Source organism: Spinacia oleracea, chromosome 1, assembly GCF_020520425.1.
Source record: "Spinacia oleracea cultivar Varoflay chromosome 1, BTI_SOV_V1, whole genome shotgun sequence".
Lineage (NCBI taxonomy): Eukaryota > Viridiplantae > Streptophyta > Magnoliopsida > Caryophyllales > Amaranthaceae > Spinacia > Spinacia oleracea.
This window is the reverse complement of record NC_079487.1, coordinates 107,085,970-107,106,782: the sequence shown is the minus strand read 5'-3', so window position 1 is coordinate 107,106,782 and position 20,813 is coordinate 107,085,970. Positions and strand designations below refer to the sequence as shown.

Sequence of the window (20,813 nt, the reverse complement as noted above, 5' to 3'; positions counted from 1 at the left end):
GAAGCATGATTGAAAGACAGATCGTGGAGATCCCGAAAAACGGCGACAGAGCAGGGGAAGTTAACAAAGTCGCACACCCATCTAAATCCGATGATGTGCCTCATAGATTTGGGTGTAAGTTGGGCCAAACTGATGTTATACGATACCAGGAGCTCGGAAATGAATGGATCCAAGGGAAAACGGAGACCGTTCTCCAAGTGATGAGTGTACACAGAGATGAACCCCCTCGGCGGATGAGTCACCCGAGGACGCTCCTGATCGGGAAGCTCACACCAGTACCCCAAGGCGTGCTGGATTCCGTATAGCTCCTCGGCCCTCCGATGGTAGTTCCCCAGCTTCGCCTCCACCAACCAGTCACCACTGACCGATTTCTCCAACGGACCATCGATCTTGGTGGTCTCATGCAAGATCGGGGCATACTTGCCCTTCGGATCAGCTTCAGTCCAATGAACTGGAAACTCAGGGTAAGAACGGCGTACACCCGAAGAACCAGCTTTCTTACCAGAAGTAGCACGTTCAGACACACCAGACCCGCCAACAGCACCATCTTTGGAAGCATCCCAACCAGTCGAACGTTTCTCCACCGGCCTCTCCGAGTGTCCACCCCTTGAATTCTTCTGTACCCTTCCCGAGGGCACATCCTCCCTCTCACTAGAGGAACCAACGACGAACTTACTTTTTCCTTTATTCTTTGCCATGATCGCGAATTCTCGGTCTAGGGTTTAGATTGAGGAGTAGAGGAAAGAGCGAAAAAGTAAGGAAAATTCAGAAGCAAGTTACCTTTTTCCGAAGCGGAATTCACCGACAAAGCGAACGACACAAGTTCCCGAAGTCCAGAACTGACCGAATTCCGTAGATCTGAAGAAACTCGAAAACTGCGATCGCCAGAAAAAGAGAGGAAATGTGTTTGAAAGAGAGAGAACGTAAAGTTTGAAGAGAGCTAAGCGCCCAGTATTTATAGAAAAAAAGGAGGCGCATCAACTTCTTTTCAAACTCACGTTCTCCACGACATAATACAAGTCCCAACACTTGTCATCAATGCAAATCATCCCTTTTCAAAAAAAAGAGAGGGAACTTTTGGACTTCTGACAACTGGAAAACCCACCCATTTAATTCTACGATTTTTTCATGAAATGCCCCCGAGGTTTGCAAAAACGCACCAAATACCCTCGTGTCTTTCGAATCACATAATATACCCCTATTTTTGCCTAAGTTTGCACCAAATACCCCTAATCCGACCTTCCGTTAGTCCTCCGTTAAGTCATGTTTATAATTCACAGAATGCCCCTATTTTTAAACTTATTGCACAATATACACCTATTTGTAAACTAAGTTGCACTAAATATCCAAACTGCTTTTTTTTTTTTTTCTTTTCTCTCCATCCCTTCCTTCTCTTTTCCTGATCCATCTTCTCCGGTGCACTCCATTGTTCTACAACCGCCAACATAAGAATCAACGTGCAAACAATCAAATTCGAAAAATCAATTACTTCCATTCACACTAATCGCCCACAAATTGGACTGAGATTGGAGAAACAAGAAGGGCGGACCCAGAGAAGAACATACAGGATTGAGCTACTTAAAACACAAAGGCTGCAAGAATTAAACCACTTTATCAAAGATATTCAGATCAACAACACTTACAACAACATTTACAGAGAATTCCTTAACTAAGTGCTTCATACTATCTTAGTAGTAAGTCAGAAACCTTAGAATTAGAATTCGATTCTGGAAATCCACCACCATAAATCCATAATCAATGTCTGCTTCTACATTGACTCCCAATTTTCTTCAAACAGTCTCCACTCAATTTTACTCACTCTCCCAATTCCCAATTCCCAACACCCTCAACTTCTCGAATTTCATTCAATTGCAAATCAAAATACCCAATTTCGTCAAAATCAGCTTCAATTCTAACCCTAAATGCAGCACTTTTTGACCCTTTTGTGCTTCAAATTGCAGAAACTTTTGAAGACTCTCTCTCCTCTTCATCTTCTTCAACTCCCTTACCTTTGCAGAAACTAAGGGATTCGTCCTCCGAATCCCTTCTTTCTCTATTGCTCGTTGCACTTGAGTGGGTCAATGAATCGACGGTGCAACCGAGGATGTTGAACCCTGGGCCGAGATCGGCCTCCGCCGGCGACCAGAGAACGGAAATCGGACGCCGTCGGCTATCAGAGAGCAGGAGGAAGAACAACTTCGTTTTTTGCACCGCCGCAAAACTTCCGCACCACCGGAGAATCGACAACCTTCCCAATGCGGCCACCGGAGAACGACCACCCTCCGCGAAGCCAAGTCGACCACCATCAACATCTGATTTAAGTGATCCTCCGGATCACTGTCGGCGACCAGAGATCGGCCTCCGCCGGCGACCAGAGAGCGGAGATCGGACGTCGCCGGCGACCAGAGAGCAGGAGGATCTACCCAGAATTACTGGGTTTCGAGTAGGTTGAAGCTTGAAGAACAGGGGAGAGGAGAGAGAAATAGAAGAATATGAGATTTTTTTTTTTGAGTTTCTGTCAAAGGGAAGGTAAGTAAATGGGGTCATAACACAATTAAGGGCAAAATAGTAAAACTCCACTAACGGTAGACTAATGCCGTTAACTGTTAGGTGCATCTCATGAACAGTACGGATAAATAGGGGTATATTATGTTAATCGAAACACGCGAGGGTATTTGGTGCGTTTTTTGTAAACCTCGGGGGTATTTCATGAAAAAACCGTTAATTCTAAATGGACCGGGTCTGGGGGGCATGTTGTTTGGGCTCCCAATTGATATTCAATTGGGCCACTAAGTCCAAAGCCCAATGGCTCTAAACAACAGCATCAAACCTTACCACTATGGCTATTCAGCCATCCATTAAGGCCCAAGGCCCAATAGCAATAAATGACCTATGGGCATTTATTATACAAACACTATAAATAGGCCACGAAGGCTCACACCTCAAGGTATGTCCAATTTATCGCCTTAAGACTACTCTTTTAGAGAACTTCTCTCTAGAATCCGAGCATCGTTCTTACTTAGGCATCGGAGGGGCCTTCCTCGGAAACACCCCCGAGGCTAGTGACTTTGCTCTTGTGCAGGTGAATTCGGACTCGACTCATTCAAGCAAGCAAGATCTTCAACACATACGAAAGGGCCTTCACTCGAAGCCCATTGTTTCCATCTTTACAACACCGGAACACAAGGTATAAATTACCAAAAAATTCAGTTAATCGGGCCTCCAACAGCCCTCCCCAGTCACCTGAACATCTTGGAAAGTCTATTCCCAAAAGGGAAAACGCTCGCTTGTGCCCGCCCCCCTTAAGGTTTTCTAAACATCAAGTGGCTTATGACCAAATTTGATACAAGTCACCAAATATAATTTAATCTTTTTTAGTACCAACAAATAGTATGTCAATACTACTTAAAAGTGTATTGGTAGACCAATACCACATTAATCAGTACCAATAGTACGAGCTACTTGCGTCCACTTTGGACACAAGTCACTTTTGACATGCACTTCCACTAAGGCCGATACAAGCCACTTTTGACATATACTTCCACGGTTCCACCAGAGCCTTCACCAGCCACTAAGGCCGACACAAGCTACTTTTGACATATATTTCCATTAGATCATCTTTCACCAGTCACCCGAACCACACAAACCTTTTTTGACATATACTTGCGCTCTTGCGCACCTCGAAAGAGGTAGTCTTGCTTTTGTTGCGTGAGTTTAGCCAAAAAAATTAAAAAGTATGTCAATACTACTTAAAAGTGTATTGGTAGACCAATACCATATTAATCAGTACCAATACCAAATTCATGAGTACTAATAGTACGAGCTATTTGCGTCCATTTTGTAGACAAGTCACTTTTGACATGCACTTCCACTAAGGCCGGCACACGCCACTTTTGACATGTACTTCCACGGTTCCACCAGAGCCTTCACCAGCCACTAAGACCGACACAAGCTACTTTTGACATATATTTCCATCAGATCAGTCTTGCTTTTGTTGCGCGAGTTTAGCCAAAAAAATTAAAAAAAATTATGTTGACAGTGGGATTTGAACCCACGCCCTTTCGGACCAGAACCTTAATCTGGCGCCTTAGACCAACTCGGCCATATCAACTTGCTGCTAGTTTATCGTACAATATGCTAACCAAATAAAAATTAAGCCAATTTGTTTAGCTACCCAACATCACGTCACTATCGATCTAGACTAAGGCTCCGTTTGTTTTGATGGAAAATTCTTTCACGGAAATTTATTTTTTCATTTTCCTTCGTTTGCTTTGTTAAGGTGGAAAACAACTTTCTCTAAAGAGAAATCCACTTTCCTTTTGTAAATGTCACATTATCTACTCTAGTCCTTTAATTACATTTCATTTTCTCTCCTCCCATTTCAACTTCTATGTTATTTTTCTTTGTAATTTTTATAGTAAGGAAACAAATAAAGTAAAACTATTTTTGTTTTACTTATTTAATCTTTTCCATGAAAAATATTTTTCGTTAAAATAAACCGAGCCTAGAAAAATTATAAAATCCTAAAGTATCTATCACTTTATCAGGGATCTTTTACCAAACTAGCTACTTTTACAATTTTATTTACCAAAATGGCTACTTTTAAAATCTATTTCTCAAACTAGCTAGTACGTATAATTTATTTACCAAAATGACTATTTTCATTTTGTGGCAAAAACAATTAAACTGGTTTTGTTTGGTTCATTCTTAAATATAGTTAACCGATTTTTTTTGGGGGGTTTATTTATCTTTTATTTTTGTCTACTTTTAAATTTGCCCATAAATAATTTAAAATGTTGCTCATGATGGTTTAATTTTGATACATACACGACGATACACCATATTTTTTTACCCATTTTAATATTTTAATTACGTTTACTTTTTTACAAGCTAAACTCAAATGGTGGGCAAATTTGTATTATGCATGATTGTTATGACGCATCATCTTCTCAAGTTACACTGTTGTTACCTATTTCTTGCTCCAATTATAAGTTAATTATTAATTGATTTTTACTCAATTCATAATTTCATACTTAATAATGAGAAATTACAATAATATATATATAAAAAAATACAATGTATTGGCAATAATAAGATAGTGGTCTGACTTGTAGGGATAATAGACGCAAAAGTTTGAACTGTTAGGCGCCTTTATTGCACGCGCTACTCTTCTCCTTCACGTCACTTTCACATATACGTTTTTAGAGTATGTTAAATTCTTGGTTGATCGAGTTGGCCAAGCAAATTCGTTTAACACAACGAATTCGTTTAAATTCTTGTGAATAAATTCCTTTAAAAATTTTAAGTTGTAAGATACTACTGTTGACCGAAATATGAACGTAGACTCATAATTTTTTATGTTACCATATGTATCTCACGTGCCACTTAATCACCCATTGCCCCATGAGATGTCATGTTATGTGCATCTATTAAAGTCAACCCCATAAATTTGAATAAACGTTCATAATACGTCCAAAGGTAGTATCTTACGTAGTATAACATAATTTTTTTTACTACGTATAAGTGTTGCGATAAAATAAAAATCAGAACAAATTTATCTGATTGATGAACGAACTTATAGAACAATTGTTGCGTCGTGGATACCCATTATCCTAAAAGACGATTCCGTGCTACCTCTCAGTGCAGTAGAACAGAAAGCGGCCGCCCTCCAGGATTAGCGTAACTGCGAATTTGTGTGTACTCACAAACCCAAATGGAGTTAGAACATATGCCCAAAATCGAGATGAATTTTTGAAAGAAAGCAATGTGTTTGATTTGTTTGTATTCTTTGTTTTTGGGAAGCAACGAAAATTTTGATTAAGCAATAAAAAACTGGGAAGAGCAACAGTAAAAAAACGGGCAAAAGAATCAAGCCATTAAGGCAAATTAATCTAACAGTTACGTAATCAACTCAAGTGATTCTTGTAACAAGGATTTAACCAAAAAGAATAGGGTAAGACCCACAAAACTCACCATATACTTGCGCATCGCATTATCCAAAGATCCCAAGGATCGACCACGTTGGGGCGCCAGTGTTATGTGTCCACCTATACCACTCTCACACTTTCTCAAACAAAAATTATACCTTCAACTCAATATATAATCGAGGAAGAATGGAAGAACTCTTTCAATGTGAGACAAAAAAACTATATTCACCTTTTATATTATTTCCTTTTGACTTTCCCAACAAAAAACTTCCAACAATAAGTTGGTCAATTGCTAAACTTTTTCTTAATAACATAGTTTTTTTCAAGAACCCAATTTTATAAGTAAGGTTTTGACAAATTTATCATATAGCCATGCAATATTCTCACACTTGTTTACCACTAGTTTGAAGCCCGTGCGATGCACAGCAAAAAAAAAATGCATATAGTTACAATATTGTGTAATCATGTACATAATCTATCAAAAACAATAGTTAAATATACAATGACTTATATTCTCTACGGAGTGTAAGTTTATAAAAGACTCTTATACGAAGTATGTGAATCCCTAATTGTTATTTTTTAGAAAAAGGTGATAAAAATATATTATTTTTTATCTCCCAAACTCTTACAAAATAAAATCTTATCTTTACTATTGTAAAGTTTGCCAGGAGAGTATTGAAAGGGCCTGTTATAACATCCAATAAGTAAATAAAATAAGGAAAAAAAAATCTTTTAATATCATTAATATTAACTTTATGAAGGGTAACACTACAATGATATATTATGATCTACTTAAGAATCAACATCTTCCCATTTAAATTTAATTGATCAAGTATATTAATGTGAAGTACTCCGCATGCACTACTATTGTGCAAAGTATTACCTACTCGTACGACCAAATTTACAAAGCCAAAAAAAATTCAATCATCTAAAGGGAAAAATAATTTTTCATGCATTAATAATAACATTCATATTATTTTCGAACCTATTTAATTAATTAAAAGGAATACAATTCACCTAGAAAGATGAAGTGTATTGATAGCAGTCAAAGTCTTGTCCCATTAAACTGCTAATTATCACAAAATAGAACAATTCACAATTTATTAGGCGAGATAAAGAATGACCGACACAAACAAATTATAAGGAAAAAACACCAAAGCAAAAAGAAGCATAATATAGAGAACATGGAATGTATGTAACAATGTATTTACCTTAATCATATGGTATACTCGAACATATTATGCAAGCTTGATGCATTCATTATAAATCTGTAATTAACTTAAAGTATTAAGAGCAATAATTTATAATAGAATCAAGTTAAAGATCACATAATAAGAGAGCACGGATCTTGAGATGCATCTCTCATTCTACGAAGTAACAATAAAATACACATTGATTTGAAAGATCTAATGGATATTTATAGGACCACAGTCTCCGTATAATTGAAGATTTGAAATACAATACGAAACTCTATTTTAAGTTATCTTTTTTATCTTTTTTATTTAGATTAAATATATCTTGGCTTTATCTTTTTTATTTAGATTAAATATATGTTGGCTTTATCTTTTTTTACTTAGATTAAATTTACGTCAACTTACCTTTTTTAATCTTTATAATTTAATTTAGTGACGTGGAAATCATATGTGGCGCTCTAAGATTTCTTGAAAAAACTCCCCTTTATATATATATATATATATATATATATATATATATATATATATATATATATATATATAGAGGAAGGCTCCCGTAAGAACACTTCTTACGGTGAGAACACTTCCTTATGGTAAGAACACCTTCTTAACCGTTGGATCTTATTTAATCTAACTGCTGAGATTTGCTCATTACTAATGGCAAGTTTTGTAAATTTCATGAAGTTTTTTTTTTCTTTCCTTCTTTTTTTTGTTTTCCGATTTTTTTTCTCTCTCTAATTTTTTTTGGTTCTTTCTCTCTCCTCTTCTCGCACAGCGATCTTCAATCGAAGACGAAGGAAACAAATCGGATTTCGAATTCGGACTCTTCATCAAATTTATTAAATCTTCTGCGTTTTACCTTGAATTTCGGATTTCGATTTCAAATTTTGTTGATTATTCTCAATTTATCGATTTTGTTCATCAATTTTTTTCCCAGAATTTCAGCAATCGTCGAAGGTATTTGAAGTCTAATTGAATTTCTTTATTTTTTGTTTGTATTTATTTGAATTCGACTTTTGATTTTGTTCCGATTATGAACTTTTTCCTAATTCTCAATTGAACGATTATGAACTTTCATATTTTGATTAGAACTTTGTCCTCTTTTGATTTTCATTCGATTTCTAGCTTTTTATTTTTTTTAAATTGTTTTTGTTTGATTTTGTGTTTGTTTTTTGTTGTTGTTTTGTATTTAATCTCTGATTATTCTTAATTTTAATATTTCAGGTTAATTGTGCTATGTTTTTATTTTTTATGGCTTCTGCTGAAGTTGATATGTTATCTCATGTTTCTAGTTCATCAGTTACTCAATCAGGTATGATTTAATTCTCGCCTTCATTGTTGATGATGTTCTAAGTTTTTTCAATCATGTTCTAAATATTTCTTTTTATGTTCTTTAGATCTTATTCATTTGTCTGTACTTTTATTCATATTGTAACATTTTTTTTTTGTTCTAATTTTTTTTTTTTTATGTTCCTTACTTTTTTTTTTGCATTTTTTAAACTTTTAATTTCATTTCCTAAAGTTTTGATCTCATGTTCTAAGTTTTTGTTTTTATGTTCTGCATATGTTATGCTCTGTTTTGAATTTTTTATTTTATTCTATGTTGTGCAGTTGGAATTATTATTAATGAACCATCAAGTTCTTCCGTTGGTACTCCTAGAGTGTTTAATTCATTGAGTCCTGGTGGTACTAGAGAATGGATTCCCTCTTGTTCCGAGGAGTTAAAACCTATTGTCGGAATGAATTTTAAAGATCCCGAGGAAGGTTTATCCTTTTATAAAGCTTATGCTACTGCTTCAGGTTTCACTTCTAGAAAAAGTACTACTACAAGAAGAAAGAAGACTGGTGTAGTGGCGTTCCAGTATGTTGTATGTAATAAAGAAGATTTTAAGGCGTCTCGTAAGCCTGTTGTGGAAGCTGTTGAAGATAAATCAGACAAGGCTCGTTCTACACGAAGGCGAATGCTTACTCGTGTTGGTTGTGGTGCTCAAATGTGTATGAAAAACATTAATGGATCATATGTTGTGACATACTTCAAAGAAGAACATAATCATCCTCTATACACTCCTGGTTGTGCCAAATTTCATAAGCATGGGAGGAAAATGAGTATTTTGCATAAGAAGATTATTATTGATAATTCAAAGGTGTTTTTTATTCTTGTGTTCTAATGTTGCCTTCCTATGTTCTATAATATTCTGTGTATGTTCTAAATTGTGTGTTCTGTTTCCTTACACAGGTTAACATTGGTCCAGTGAAGTCTTTTAGAATAATGAAGGAATTAACTGGATCATATGACAATGTTGGTGCATCTAAACAAGATTTCAAAAAATTTCAGAGAGATTTGAAGGCATTAATTGAAGGATGTGATGCACAAATGTTTATCAATAATTTTCAGAATAAAAAGTTATTATGGAGTGCGTTTTTTTATGATTATGAGTTAGATGAAGAAGATCAACTCTGTAGAGCTTTTTGGGCAGATCCTATTTGTAGAAAGAATTATGCTCTTTTTGGAGATATGGTTTCATTTGATACTACCTTTTCAACAAATAGGTAATGTTCTATTCTTTATGCCTTATGATCTAAATGTTTTGTTCTTAAGTTCTAAACTGCTCTGTTTTTTTCCTAGGTACAATATGATATTTGGGCCGTTTACTGGAGTTGATCACCATAAAAAGTGTATTACCTTTGCTGCTGCTCTTATATCTAATGAGGATATAGTGTCTTTTGAGTGGGTTTTTAAAACATTTGTGAAGGCAATGGGAGGTAATGAGCCTCTCTGTTTGATTACTGATGAAGATCCTGCAATGAAAGTTGCCTTTCCCAAAGTATTTCGTTCTACAGAGCATCGGTTTTGCATGTGGCATATTATGAAAAAGATGCCTGATAAAGTGTGTCGTGATCTTCCACCAGATTCTGACTTTCTACAAAAGATTTGCAAAGCTGTTTGGAGTGAAGAGATTGAACCGTCTGAGTTTGAAGAGAGGTGGGCTAAGGTTATTAGTGAATTTATGTTGGAAAACCATGACTGGTTGTTGCAAATTTATGAGAAGCGTGAAATGTGGATTCCGGCTTATTTTAGGGATTTATTTTTGTGTGGTATTATGCGAACCACATCAAGGTCAGAGAGTGAGAATAACTTTTATACTAAGTTCACTAATCCACATCTTACCCTTGTTGAGTTTTACATGAGATTCGAAAGTGCTTTGGATGCTCAACGCCATACTCAAGGTGAAAATGATAATTCTTCTAAACATAAACATCCTGAATGCAAATCACGTTCTGCCATAGAGAAATTTGCTTCTGAAGTTTACACGACAACTGTTTTTTATGAGTTTCAAGACGAGGTTGAATCAGCTTTTTTCTCTTGTGGGCTTGATAGTTTTAAGAAAGAATTTGGATTGGATGTTTATACTATTGGTGAAGGTTGTCGTGTCCGTAAGTTTGATGTTCTTTTTAATGTTGAAACATTTGATACTAGTTGTTTATGCAAGTCATTTGAAAGGCAAGGGATTCCTTGTAGGCATATGGTTTGGGTTTGGAAGGCAAAACATATTAAAAAAATTCCCGATGCTTATGTGCTTAACCGGTGGAGTATAATGGCATGTAAGAAGCCGATTTTTGATTTAGAAGGGAATGAGTTGGAGCAATGTGTTCAAGTTGTAGATAGGAAGATATTGTTGAATGATTTGTGGAGTGAAATTCATTCTTGTGTGAGTTTGGCTCAAGGGAATGAATTGACACTAAGTGCTCTTGTGGATAATCTACGATCATTGAGGTTAGATTTGGAATCTCAAAGTAGTATTGTTGATGGATTGAGTGGTAGTGTTTCTAGCAAAGCTCAATATATTGAATTGCTTATTGGAGCTAGTGTTCCTAGTGAAATTTTGACCAAACCGCCTAAAGTATCAAAGAATAAAGGAACCGGGGTTCATGTTCAAGGTAGTGGAAGTGATAAACGGTTGAAGAGTGATAAAGAAAAAGCTATTGAACAAAGTCAAAAGAAGAAGAGGTTGTGTAAAGGTTGTAAGAAGTTGGGTTACCATGATATTCGTAATTGTCCCGAAAAACAAAAGTAAAAATGTAAGTTCTGTTGTTTTTTTTTTTTTTTTTTTTTTTTTTTATGTTCAAAAATATGTTGCCTAATGTTCTAATGTTTTGTTTTTATGTTCAGTTTTGTTTTGTTTTTTTTATTATATATTATACTACTGTGTTTAAAATATTTAAAGATGTGTTTGATTTTTCAAGGGTATCTGTGTTCTAGTTGTTTAATATTTAATGTTCTAGAAAAGAGGCCTTGTGTTCTATATTCAGGTACTGTATGTTCTATATATTTTCCTGTTTTTTTTTTCTTATTTTAAATATTAATGTTTTTGATTTGTTTTCTTTTTTGTAGGTAAAATATTCACTGACTTCTTTGGAGGCTAGATACTCTTTTTTTGTTTTTATTTATTTATTCCATAGTATAATTTATTTGTTTTACGAACACAAATGTTATTTTTAAGTTTACATTTATTACTTTGTAATTTTTTTGTTCTTTTTTTCTGAAATATTTATTTTACATATGAATTACTGGTCTCTATAATATTGTTTGTTTAAAATTTGCCTTCTGTAGTTGGATTTAATTTTGTATAATTTTTATTCCTTAGAACATGTTCATATCATCTTAGAACATATCCTTTTGTTTTAGAACATGTGTAGTTAACTTTAGATATTTCAACATTGTTTTATATAGGACGACTACGGGTTCAAAATATTGTTTTGTGTATCAGAATTTCTATTATAACATATCTTGCTACTATTAGAAGTTGCCAATATATGTTTAAAACATATTAAATTAATAGTAAATAAACACGCAATGAACTTATGATAAATCTATTTTTAGAAATCAAAACATGCATATATTATCCGAAACAACATGTGAAAATCAACACACACAATCTTTTTCAAATATTATCTAGACTACATAATCTTGGTTCAAATTAAAAAAGGAACACACAGAAATTGTAATTCAAACTACCTTCAAATCAAAGTATTATATAATAAAGTTCTAGTCTAATCATATTTAATCTAATCTATTCTCATCTCTTTCTTCCATTTCCTCGACTTCATTGAAATTGCATGATGCTCGTCATTCAGCTTTGATGATAATATTTTCCCACAATATTCTACCCTCAGTTTTTGTAGTATTTCAATCTGCAAATAACCAAAAAAACATTAGAAACAATGTTTGTAACTTGAATGTACAATATTGTGGGAAAAATATGTTTTCCATTCTAATTTTTTTGTTATTTCTGTTGTTTGTTCTTTTTTGTTCATCTGTTTTATTTTATGCTATGTTCTAAAACAGAGTGTCTTGTGTTTGAATGTGTGTCACACATGTTCTAAACTATTTTATCTTGTTCTTAAATGAATTCATATTGGAAAAAAAGAATACTTACATTGTCTTTCTCAAGTCCACATTCCCATTTTTCTGCATCTTCTGCCTCATATGTCTGCATGTGCCTCATCAAAAACACTCCACAATCATTCTTGTTGCTTAAGCTTCTCCATGGCATTTTAATTGTCCGAGTTTTAAATGATTACACATACTCTGTGCTTTGAATCTTGTCGATATGGCAGAAATTTTTTGCAAACCCCCTCAACTGAGTAAGAAAAAAAACATTAATTGCATTTTTTATTATATTTTATAATTAAAATAATATAATAAGTTAATGTATTACCATTTGTTTTGGTTCATTTGCATATTTCTTGAAGAACGAAATCTTTGCCGGCAATGGTCTATTATCGATGAGATCAAGTTTGCTTTCCAAGAAATTCACGTAAAGTAGGTAGAAGTGTGCTCCATTTACGACAGGCATGAATACCTGTTCAGTCAAATAGATGGCAGTTTAGGTGCTATGTTCATATTATCTAACAGTTTAAACTGAAATAAATTTTCAGGTTCTATGTTCATGTTCTAATCATTCTCTAACATGTTTTAACTTTAGATTCTTTATGTTCTAATTTTATTCATTATGGTTTTAAGGTTTCTATCAAGTATAAGTTTACATCTTACCAGTTGTATATTTTTGAAGCTGTCCACTCCTGCATGATTCATCTCTGTTTCCATCCTTCTAAACAGAAATTCCATTCTCTCTTCTTGTGTATCCTTTGCATTGAAATACGTCTTTGTGCATAGTGTAAGCTGAAAAATTAAACTCAGTGTTAGATATTTCATTAGTGATAAGTTATTCATATAACTTTATTTAAATATAAATGTAATACACTTACGTAAATTTGTGTGGAGAAAAAGAATCTGTTTGTTTTCCCTACACCCCTCCTTTTGTTTTCCATGTTCAGGATATATGAATAAGCATCAATAATGTTGTTCACGAGATGTTCCTTAGCTGCCAGAGTATGTATATCTTCTCTAGTGATTGTGGTGACGGTGTCATAATACAAGATCTCCCTATAAATGACAGTTATTATTATTTGTTAGATTAAAAATATTAAATGTTTAACTTACATTAATAGACATGTACTTTAAAACTTACGTTATATCTCCTTCAGCAAATGCATACTCTGCCACCCTCCTATACCCTTCTTCAACATTCTTGAATTTGCTTTCATTTTCAATCATGAAAGGAGACCTTAAGTTCAATGGAAGTCTATCCACATTCCTTTTTTCCCTTCCTTTTCCCTGTTTAACACAATAATATTTATTTATTATTAGAAAACAGTTTTATTAAACAAAGTAAACTATGTTTTTTCTTTCTAAGGCACATGTTCCAAATAATGCGCTTCATGTTCTACAATAACATGTTAATTGTGATTTTCAACTGCAAAGAATAAAAGTCTTTTTTTTTATAAATCTATTTTTTAAAAAATTCATAATTTTCGTAAAAATTCCATCCAAAATACATAAATACAATTACTAATAAACAAAGGATATTATGTTCAAATTTCTAAGGCATATGTTCTAAATATTCTTTATCATGTTCCAAAATAATATTTTAAAACTTATGTTCTAAATATTTTTTATAAATATATTGTTTTTAAAGTACATAATTTTTCAAAAAATTTCATTCAAAATACATTAACACAATTACTTTACCCTTGAATCTGTTCCTTGCCCTTCTGTTTTGCATCTCCACTGTTCATAGCTTTCTCGCTTTCCTCAGCTGCTGCATCAGCCATTTTCATCAAATTTTCAGAAGTTGGTTCATCCACTGCATTTTCAGGCTGTTCTCCTTTTTTGGTTGGTGAGGGCGATAGTAAGTTGAAGCTTGTGTATTTTGCAATTTCAATCCTTGTGGTTTCTGGTGTTTCATTTGATGCAGATTTATTGGCAGGCTTCCTGATTTCAGAGTTGGAAGGAATTTCAGAGTTGGAAGGAATTTCAGGTTCTGGGCTTGGGGTTCTTAATCTGAACTTTGGAGTTGGTATGTCTAGCCTTGGAGTATTGAAATACTCTGGATGATCCACTGTTTCATGTATCTGTGCTTCAGTTGGAGTTCTTTGATTCTTGTTTTCATTGGCCTTTTGCTCATGATACATATTCCATGCATTTGCCATTAACTTATCCAACTCCTCCATGAAACCAGGCTCGTCAAACAGATGCTGATCTTGGCTTAGAAGTGATGGGGTTTTGTTTTTTGGCTCTTTTTCATCTTTGTTTTGGCTCATCATTTGTTTCTTAGAGGTGTACTTGTTCCAAATGTTTTCAACTAGGCTATGCATTTTGTCTGTTGTATCAGCCTCGTTAAACATTTCATTTGCTTTGTCTAGCATGTTGTACATCTCGTTGACATTCGAAGCAAGCGTCTTTGCCAATGTACCAAAATTTTCCGAAAATTCCTATAATTTTGTAAACAATATATTAATATTTATTTTATTTCATATTTCTATTCAGGACATATAATTTTAATTTAGTTTTTAAGATAGTCAAACTTAGAACATATGTATAATATATTAGAACACACATAAGAAGGTTTAGAACATTAGACAAGTCAATTATTATGATTATATAACTTAGAACACAAGTATTTATTATTGTAATATTAGTTTAAAAATGTAGAACATAATAGAAACATGAGTATATAGTATATTTAAAACATAGAACATAAGCATGCATAATTCGAACACATACTGGAATGTTTAGAACATTTACAAACCTAAGTATTATGAATATTTAAAACTTAGAACTTTAGTATTTATAATTGGATTCTTACTTTAAAAACTTAGAACATTATAAAATATGGTCATAAAGAATATTGAAACCTTAGATCATAAGCATACATAATTAGAACACACTAAGGAATGTTTAGAACATTTGACAAACTTAAGTATTATGAAATTTATATCTTAGAATACAAGTATATATCATTGTATTATTACTTTAAAAATTTAAAACATTAAAGAAACATGAGTATAAAGAAATTTTGAAAGTTAGAACATAAGTATTCATCATTAGAACATTTATTAGAACATAACCCTTTATTAACAAGTTGCAAACATTTCTACTATTTTTTGTTTTTTCATATTTTCTATAGTTTTTTATGTATGTTCAAATTTATTGTTTTCATGTTCTAATTTTCATTTGAATGAGTTCTTTGCATTATCCAACATGTTCTAAATGAATGTTCTTACCATCATTTCAGATTTTGCATTTGAAGAAGATCCTGCCATATTTGTTGCTTCTGTTTTTTTTGGGATTTCGGTTTCGGGCATTGCATTTTCTTGGACAGTTGGCTCAGCTCCTATGCGATTCAGCACTATACCTTGACCAAATCCCCTTGCTTTTTCAATGGCAATTCTGTTTGTCATTCTTTCTCTGTTCCACACTGTTAAAAGTGGGATTTGTCTTGGTACTTGTTGGCCTCCTCTTTGTAATCGATCGAAGTACAACACCTGTTCATATTATGACAAAATTTATTTTTTATTCAATATATTAAGGAAGTATTAAAAGAACATTAAAAAAAGGAAATAGAAATATTTACCAAGAGGAATGGTAGAGGTCCTGTATAGAAAGAAGTTCCGGCTTTCCATTCACAAACAGATTTCTTCCAATGTCTGTACACAAACGTGCTCCAATCCAGATTCGCAATCGTGTTTGTGTTCATACAGCTGTACATGAATCTGATGTATACTTGTGGGTTGTTGGTTGATCTCATACAGGAGTTCACTGCAGCAATGACGAAGTTCCAAATGAACTCATTGGATACTGGTTCAAGCATCAGGTCCTTTATTCTAGAAATTAGTGGCAAGTTTGTTGGGCTTCCCTTCTTCAGTTTGAAACTTTTCCTCCATGTTGCTAAGAACTCTACATAATTATCATCAATGTCTTCATTTTCTGGCTCCACAATCTCTTCGCCTCCCAATGGTACACCATACACCTGATGAACATCTTCAGGTGTGACAAAAATTCCACCACTTCCAGGCAGAACTATTGACTGTCGATCTACATTTGAGCTTGACACTATGTAATCTGCCAACGCTGAATTGTGATTTGCCATGCTCAGACTCAGAAATCCCCCAAATCCAATTTTCCTGACAGCTTCCTTGTGCTCGTCAGGCATTATCTTGATAAGTTCTATCAATTGCGCTGGGGGAATCTTCTGATACAACACCACCTTTTTCTTTTGCTTTGGAACAATCGGCTTTGTATCCTCATAAACCTCCAATATCTCCAGATAATCATCATCATCCTCTTCGATTTTCCTTAATTTTCCTTTGTTTTTTTCTGCTCTTGTCACAATCTGTAAAAAAAACATAGAACATATGTTGATCAGTAATAGAACATATCATTCATAGTTTAGAACATGTAAACTTATTACTTATTATAATAATTTAGGATTTTAATTAATGTAATTATGTTCATTTATATATTAGAACATAAGGTCTTTCTTTGTTTTAAATTATTAAGTCATCATGTAATTTTTTTTTATTATGTTCTAATTAAATTTACACATGTTTTAATTAATCAGGCATGTGTTCTTAGTATTAGTTTTATGTTCCAAGTCATTGTACACATGTTTTAATTAATATTTGTATGTTCTAATTCATTGAACACATGTTTGAATTACTGTCTCTTGTGTTCTAATTTTATTAACATGTTCTAATTTTTATTTTTTTGTCTTTTTCTACCATTTTTTATGTTTTCTAGTTTATTATGAAGAATTTTTAATATTTTAAATGTTACCTCTAATTGTTGTCTCTTTCTCTTGTTGAATGGCTTTTCCTCCTCTTCCGCTTCTTCTTCTTCTACTTCTTCTTCATCCGCCTCATAATTTTCATCATCTTCTTCATCTTCTTCACTGATGTCAGATTCTTCTTTCTTCACTGTTTTACGGGGCTTTCTCCCAAGTTTTCTTTTTGTTTCCTTTACAATCTCTCTCTCTTCCTCCTCTTCTTCAACAGCTTTTACACTTTCTTGTACTCTTAAGCTTCTTCTTGTTGGGGTTCTTGTTCCCAAGGCCTTTGCTGCCTTTTTCTGTACCACTCCCTTTCCTCTTTTTTCAACATCTTTTTCATCCTTTTTCTCTTGCTTTTTTGTTCTTTTTCTTGGTGGTTGTGTCCTTGCCACTCTGAACTGACTAATCAGTATATCATCATCTGTTTCTTCATCGTCTTTTTCCACCGGATCACCATCTTGTTTCTCAATGGTCACTGATTGCACTTTTGTCTTTGGTGCGACGCTTTTTCTCTTCATTCTTTTCGAAGGAGATGCAACAATTTCATCATTGTTAATGTTCTCATCTTCTTCGATAACTTCCTGCCTGTTAAACAGTAAAAATGCATTATAATTTATATTAGAACATGAGTTGTTAATGTGTTCTAAATTCTCAATTAAACTAATCATGTTCTAATTCAATTAACACATGTTTTAATTAATTATTCCTGAGTTCTAATTATATTTTATATGTTAAAACTAAGTTTACACATGTTCTAATTAAATATTCTTATGATCTAACTTAGTGTACACATGTTCTAATTAATCTTTCTGGTGTTGTATTTGTTTATAATATTTTCTAAAGAACTAGAAAATGCAAAATATTATATATAAACTACCCATGTTCTAATTAGTTAGTTGATATTGCATACCTTGAAGTTGATTTGAGGTTTGTAGATTTATTCTCATCGTTCTCTTCTTCATCAGTTTCTGCGTTTTGATTTTCATCATCGTCAGTGTTCTGATTTTCATCATCTTCTACATTATCATCCTCCTCCCTGGAATCCTTTTTCTCCATTGGGCAACCAGTTGGTTTCTTAACATTCTCCCACCTGTTAATTTATGTATAAAATTTATTCTCTTATAATTTAAATAATTTACTAAATTATATTTGTTTAAGTTTAGAACGTACCCTGTAGCTGTTCTTGGTATTTCTCTGTCACTGTTATCATTCTTTTCCTCATCACCAACTTCTTCATCATCTGTTTCATCATTTTCAGTTTCCACGAGGTCTTTTTCTTCTTTGTTGGATTCATTCCTGAAACATATATTACATATGTAATTATATTTTTACATCCTTAAAATATATATATATATATATATATATATTTAAATTAAAATTAGATTAAATCTTTGGATCTTTGACTTACTTTGAATCATTGTTTTCCAACGAGTTTGCAATTGCTAATTGTATTGCCATTTCTAACTCCTCATCTTCTTTTTCTTCAGTAATTGCTTTTGTTCCTGAAGATGATGCTTCTAACTCATTTGAATGAGTTGTAACAGTTGACAGCCTTAACTCATCAGCTTCTGTCTTCTCTTCCTTCTGTTCCTCTGATTTTGTTGGCTCTGCCTCGGCATTTTCTGTTTCTTTTTTATTTTTCAGGGGCATCTCTTCCTTTTCATGCTCTTTTGCTTCTAACTCATTTGAATGAGTTGTAACAGTTGGCAGCCTTAACTCATCAGCTTCTGTCTTCTCTTCGTTCTTTTTCTCTGATTTTGTTGGCTCTGCCTCGGCATTTTCTGTTTCTTTTTGATTTTTCAGGGGCATCTCTTCATTTTCATGCTCTTTTGTGTTATCTTCCAACTTCTCAGATTCATTCCTTAAACAAAAATTATTACATATTGCACACTCTATTAGTACACACATACAACTAAATCCAAACATATATATATATATATATATATATATATATATATATATATATATATATATATATATATATATATATATATGAAATTATACCATAGGATAGAATAATTAAAACATAAGGCCATGATATTAGAACATAAGTGTATTATATTAGAACATAAGTGTTGAATATTAGAACATACATTACAGATAAAAATAACATTGATTCATTTGATTTAAATTTAAAATCAAACTAAATTAGTTCTGGTTTTCAAGTATTTTGAATGTGTTAATATTTTGATAAAAAAATAATTACCTTTGATCATTGTCCAATATAGGTGCCGCCTTCACTCCATGAACATCACCTTTAATTTTGAATGTAACTTTTTTTGGTGGTTGACCCCTAAATGATTATAATTTATTCCAAATATCAGAACATAATTTTTTATTATAATGTATGAACATTTAAACAAGTTCCAAGTAATTAACAATTAGAACATAAGAGACACACGTTTAGAACATAGGCAGCATACCTAGGATTTATTTTTTCCTTTTGTGGATTTTTAATCCTCACTATGATCCTTTCTTTTTCTTTCCTGTTTAGTTGTAGTTTTAAACATTTGTTAGTAAATGTTTTTAAATTGGAATTTATTTGTTCCTATTGTTAAATTTAATTAGGATTATTACCTCTTGATTGGAATTACTTCAGAAGTGGTTTGTACCTCTTCCGTAGTAAATTTCATGGTATGTTTAATCCTTTCTTTCGCTTGAGGGACTCTATTGTATTCAATTTCAGGAACACTCCTATCATATTGGTAAAAAAAATTCAAACATAAGAAAATGCGGTAAGAACATTTAATATTTTATTAAAGAACATATTATGTATTCAATATTGAACTAAAATTATGAAACTTACTTTTAAATCGAAATTGTTGATTCAGTTGAAGTTGTTTGCAACACGGTCTCTTGTTCACCGTCTATTCTTTGCATATTCTCATTCCTATAAATAAATTGTATTTAATTATATTAAATGATCAGAAAATAAGTATACTAAATCAAAGTGCAGAAGACATGTTCTTAAGATTTTTCTTATGTTCTAAATATTTGCAAATATATTATAATTTAAATTCTGGAAAATTACCTTATAATGTCACATTCCTCCTCTGTTTTGGCAACATCCTCTTCTGTTTTTTCTCTGTTTTCAATTAAATATGTTTTAGAACATGCATGATAATATTTGAAAATTTTACGCATGACTTTAAAACTTGCATTATAACATTAAAACATGCTTTAAATAACATTTAGAACATACAGTATTTATTTTGTCACTCAATAAACTTTTATTTTCTTACGTTTCTGAAATATTTTCTTCTGTAGGATTTGTATGAAGACTTGAAACAACTGCATTATCAACCTTTTCGTAGTGTATGTCATCCTCCTTGCTGAAAAAATATTAGAATATTTACATAAATCCCACAGTTAGATAATGTTAAAAAAATTTAGAACATGCTCAAACATTTTAAAATATCCATTTTATAAGATTAGATCATATATTAAGGCAATGAAACATGTTGGAATGTTTAGAACATGGTAATATTTTTTAGAACACTTTTAGAGTTTTTTAGAACATG

At 32.8% G+C, this 20,813-nt stretch overlaps 2 protein-coding genes and 1 non-coding gene across 3 annotated transcripts; 1 reads left to right on the top strand and 2 right to left on the bottom strand.

Moving 5' to 3' along the window:
* The first annotated feature begins 2,104 nt into the window (after window positions 1–2,104).
* LOC130465598 (protein FAR1-RELATED SEQUENCE 5-like) lies at window positions 2,105–11,196 on the top strand. The gene is made up of 5 exons (XM_056834422.1): window positions 2,105–2,443; window positions 8,345–8,432; window positions 8,732–9,264; window positions 9,357–9,670; window positions 9,747–11,196. The coding sequence occupies exons 1-5, from the start codon at window positions 2,105–2,107 to the stop codon at window positions 11,194–11,196; spliced, it is 2,724 nt and encodes a 907-aa protein (XP_056690400.1).
* On the bottom strand, window positions 4,031–4,111 carry TRNAL-AAG (transfer RNA leucine (anticodon AAG)). Its single transcript has one exon. It is a non-coding gene; the product is annotated as a tRNA-Leu (tRNA).
* An 834-nt stretch (window positions 11,197–12,030) lies between the features above and the next one.
* Window positions 12,031–20,393, bottom strand: LOC110781108 (uncharacterized). The gene is made up of 18 exons (XM_056834826.1): window positions 20,324–20,393; window positions 20,099–20,182; window positions 19,870–19,986; window positions 19,716–19,778; window positions 19,499–19,585; window positions 18,701–19,153; window positions 18,463–18,588; window positions 18,203–18,382; window positions 17,301–17,877; window positions 16,099–16,857; window positions 15,749–16,009; window positions 14,214–14,956; window positions 13,654–13,799; window positions 13,391–13,568; window positions 13,176–13,304; window positions 12,841–12,984; window positions 12,559–12,762; window positions 12,031–12,313 (listed from the first exon to the last, which is right to left on the bottom strand). The coding sequence occupies exons 3-13, from the start codon at window positions 19,923–19,925 to the stop codon at window positions 13,757–13,759; spliced, it is 3,348 nt and encodes a 1,115-aa protein (XP_056690804.1). The 5' UTR covers window positions 19,926–19,986; window positions 20,099–20,182; window positions 20,324–20,393; the 3' UTR covers window positions 12,031–12,313; window positions 12,559–12,762; window positions 12,841–12,984; window positions 13,176–13,304; window positions 13,391–13,568; window positions 13,654–13,756.
* Window positions 20,394–20,813: the final 420 nt, after the last annotated feature.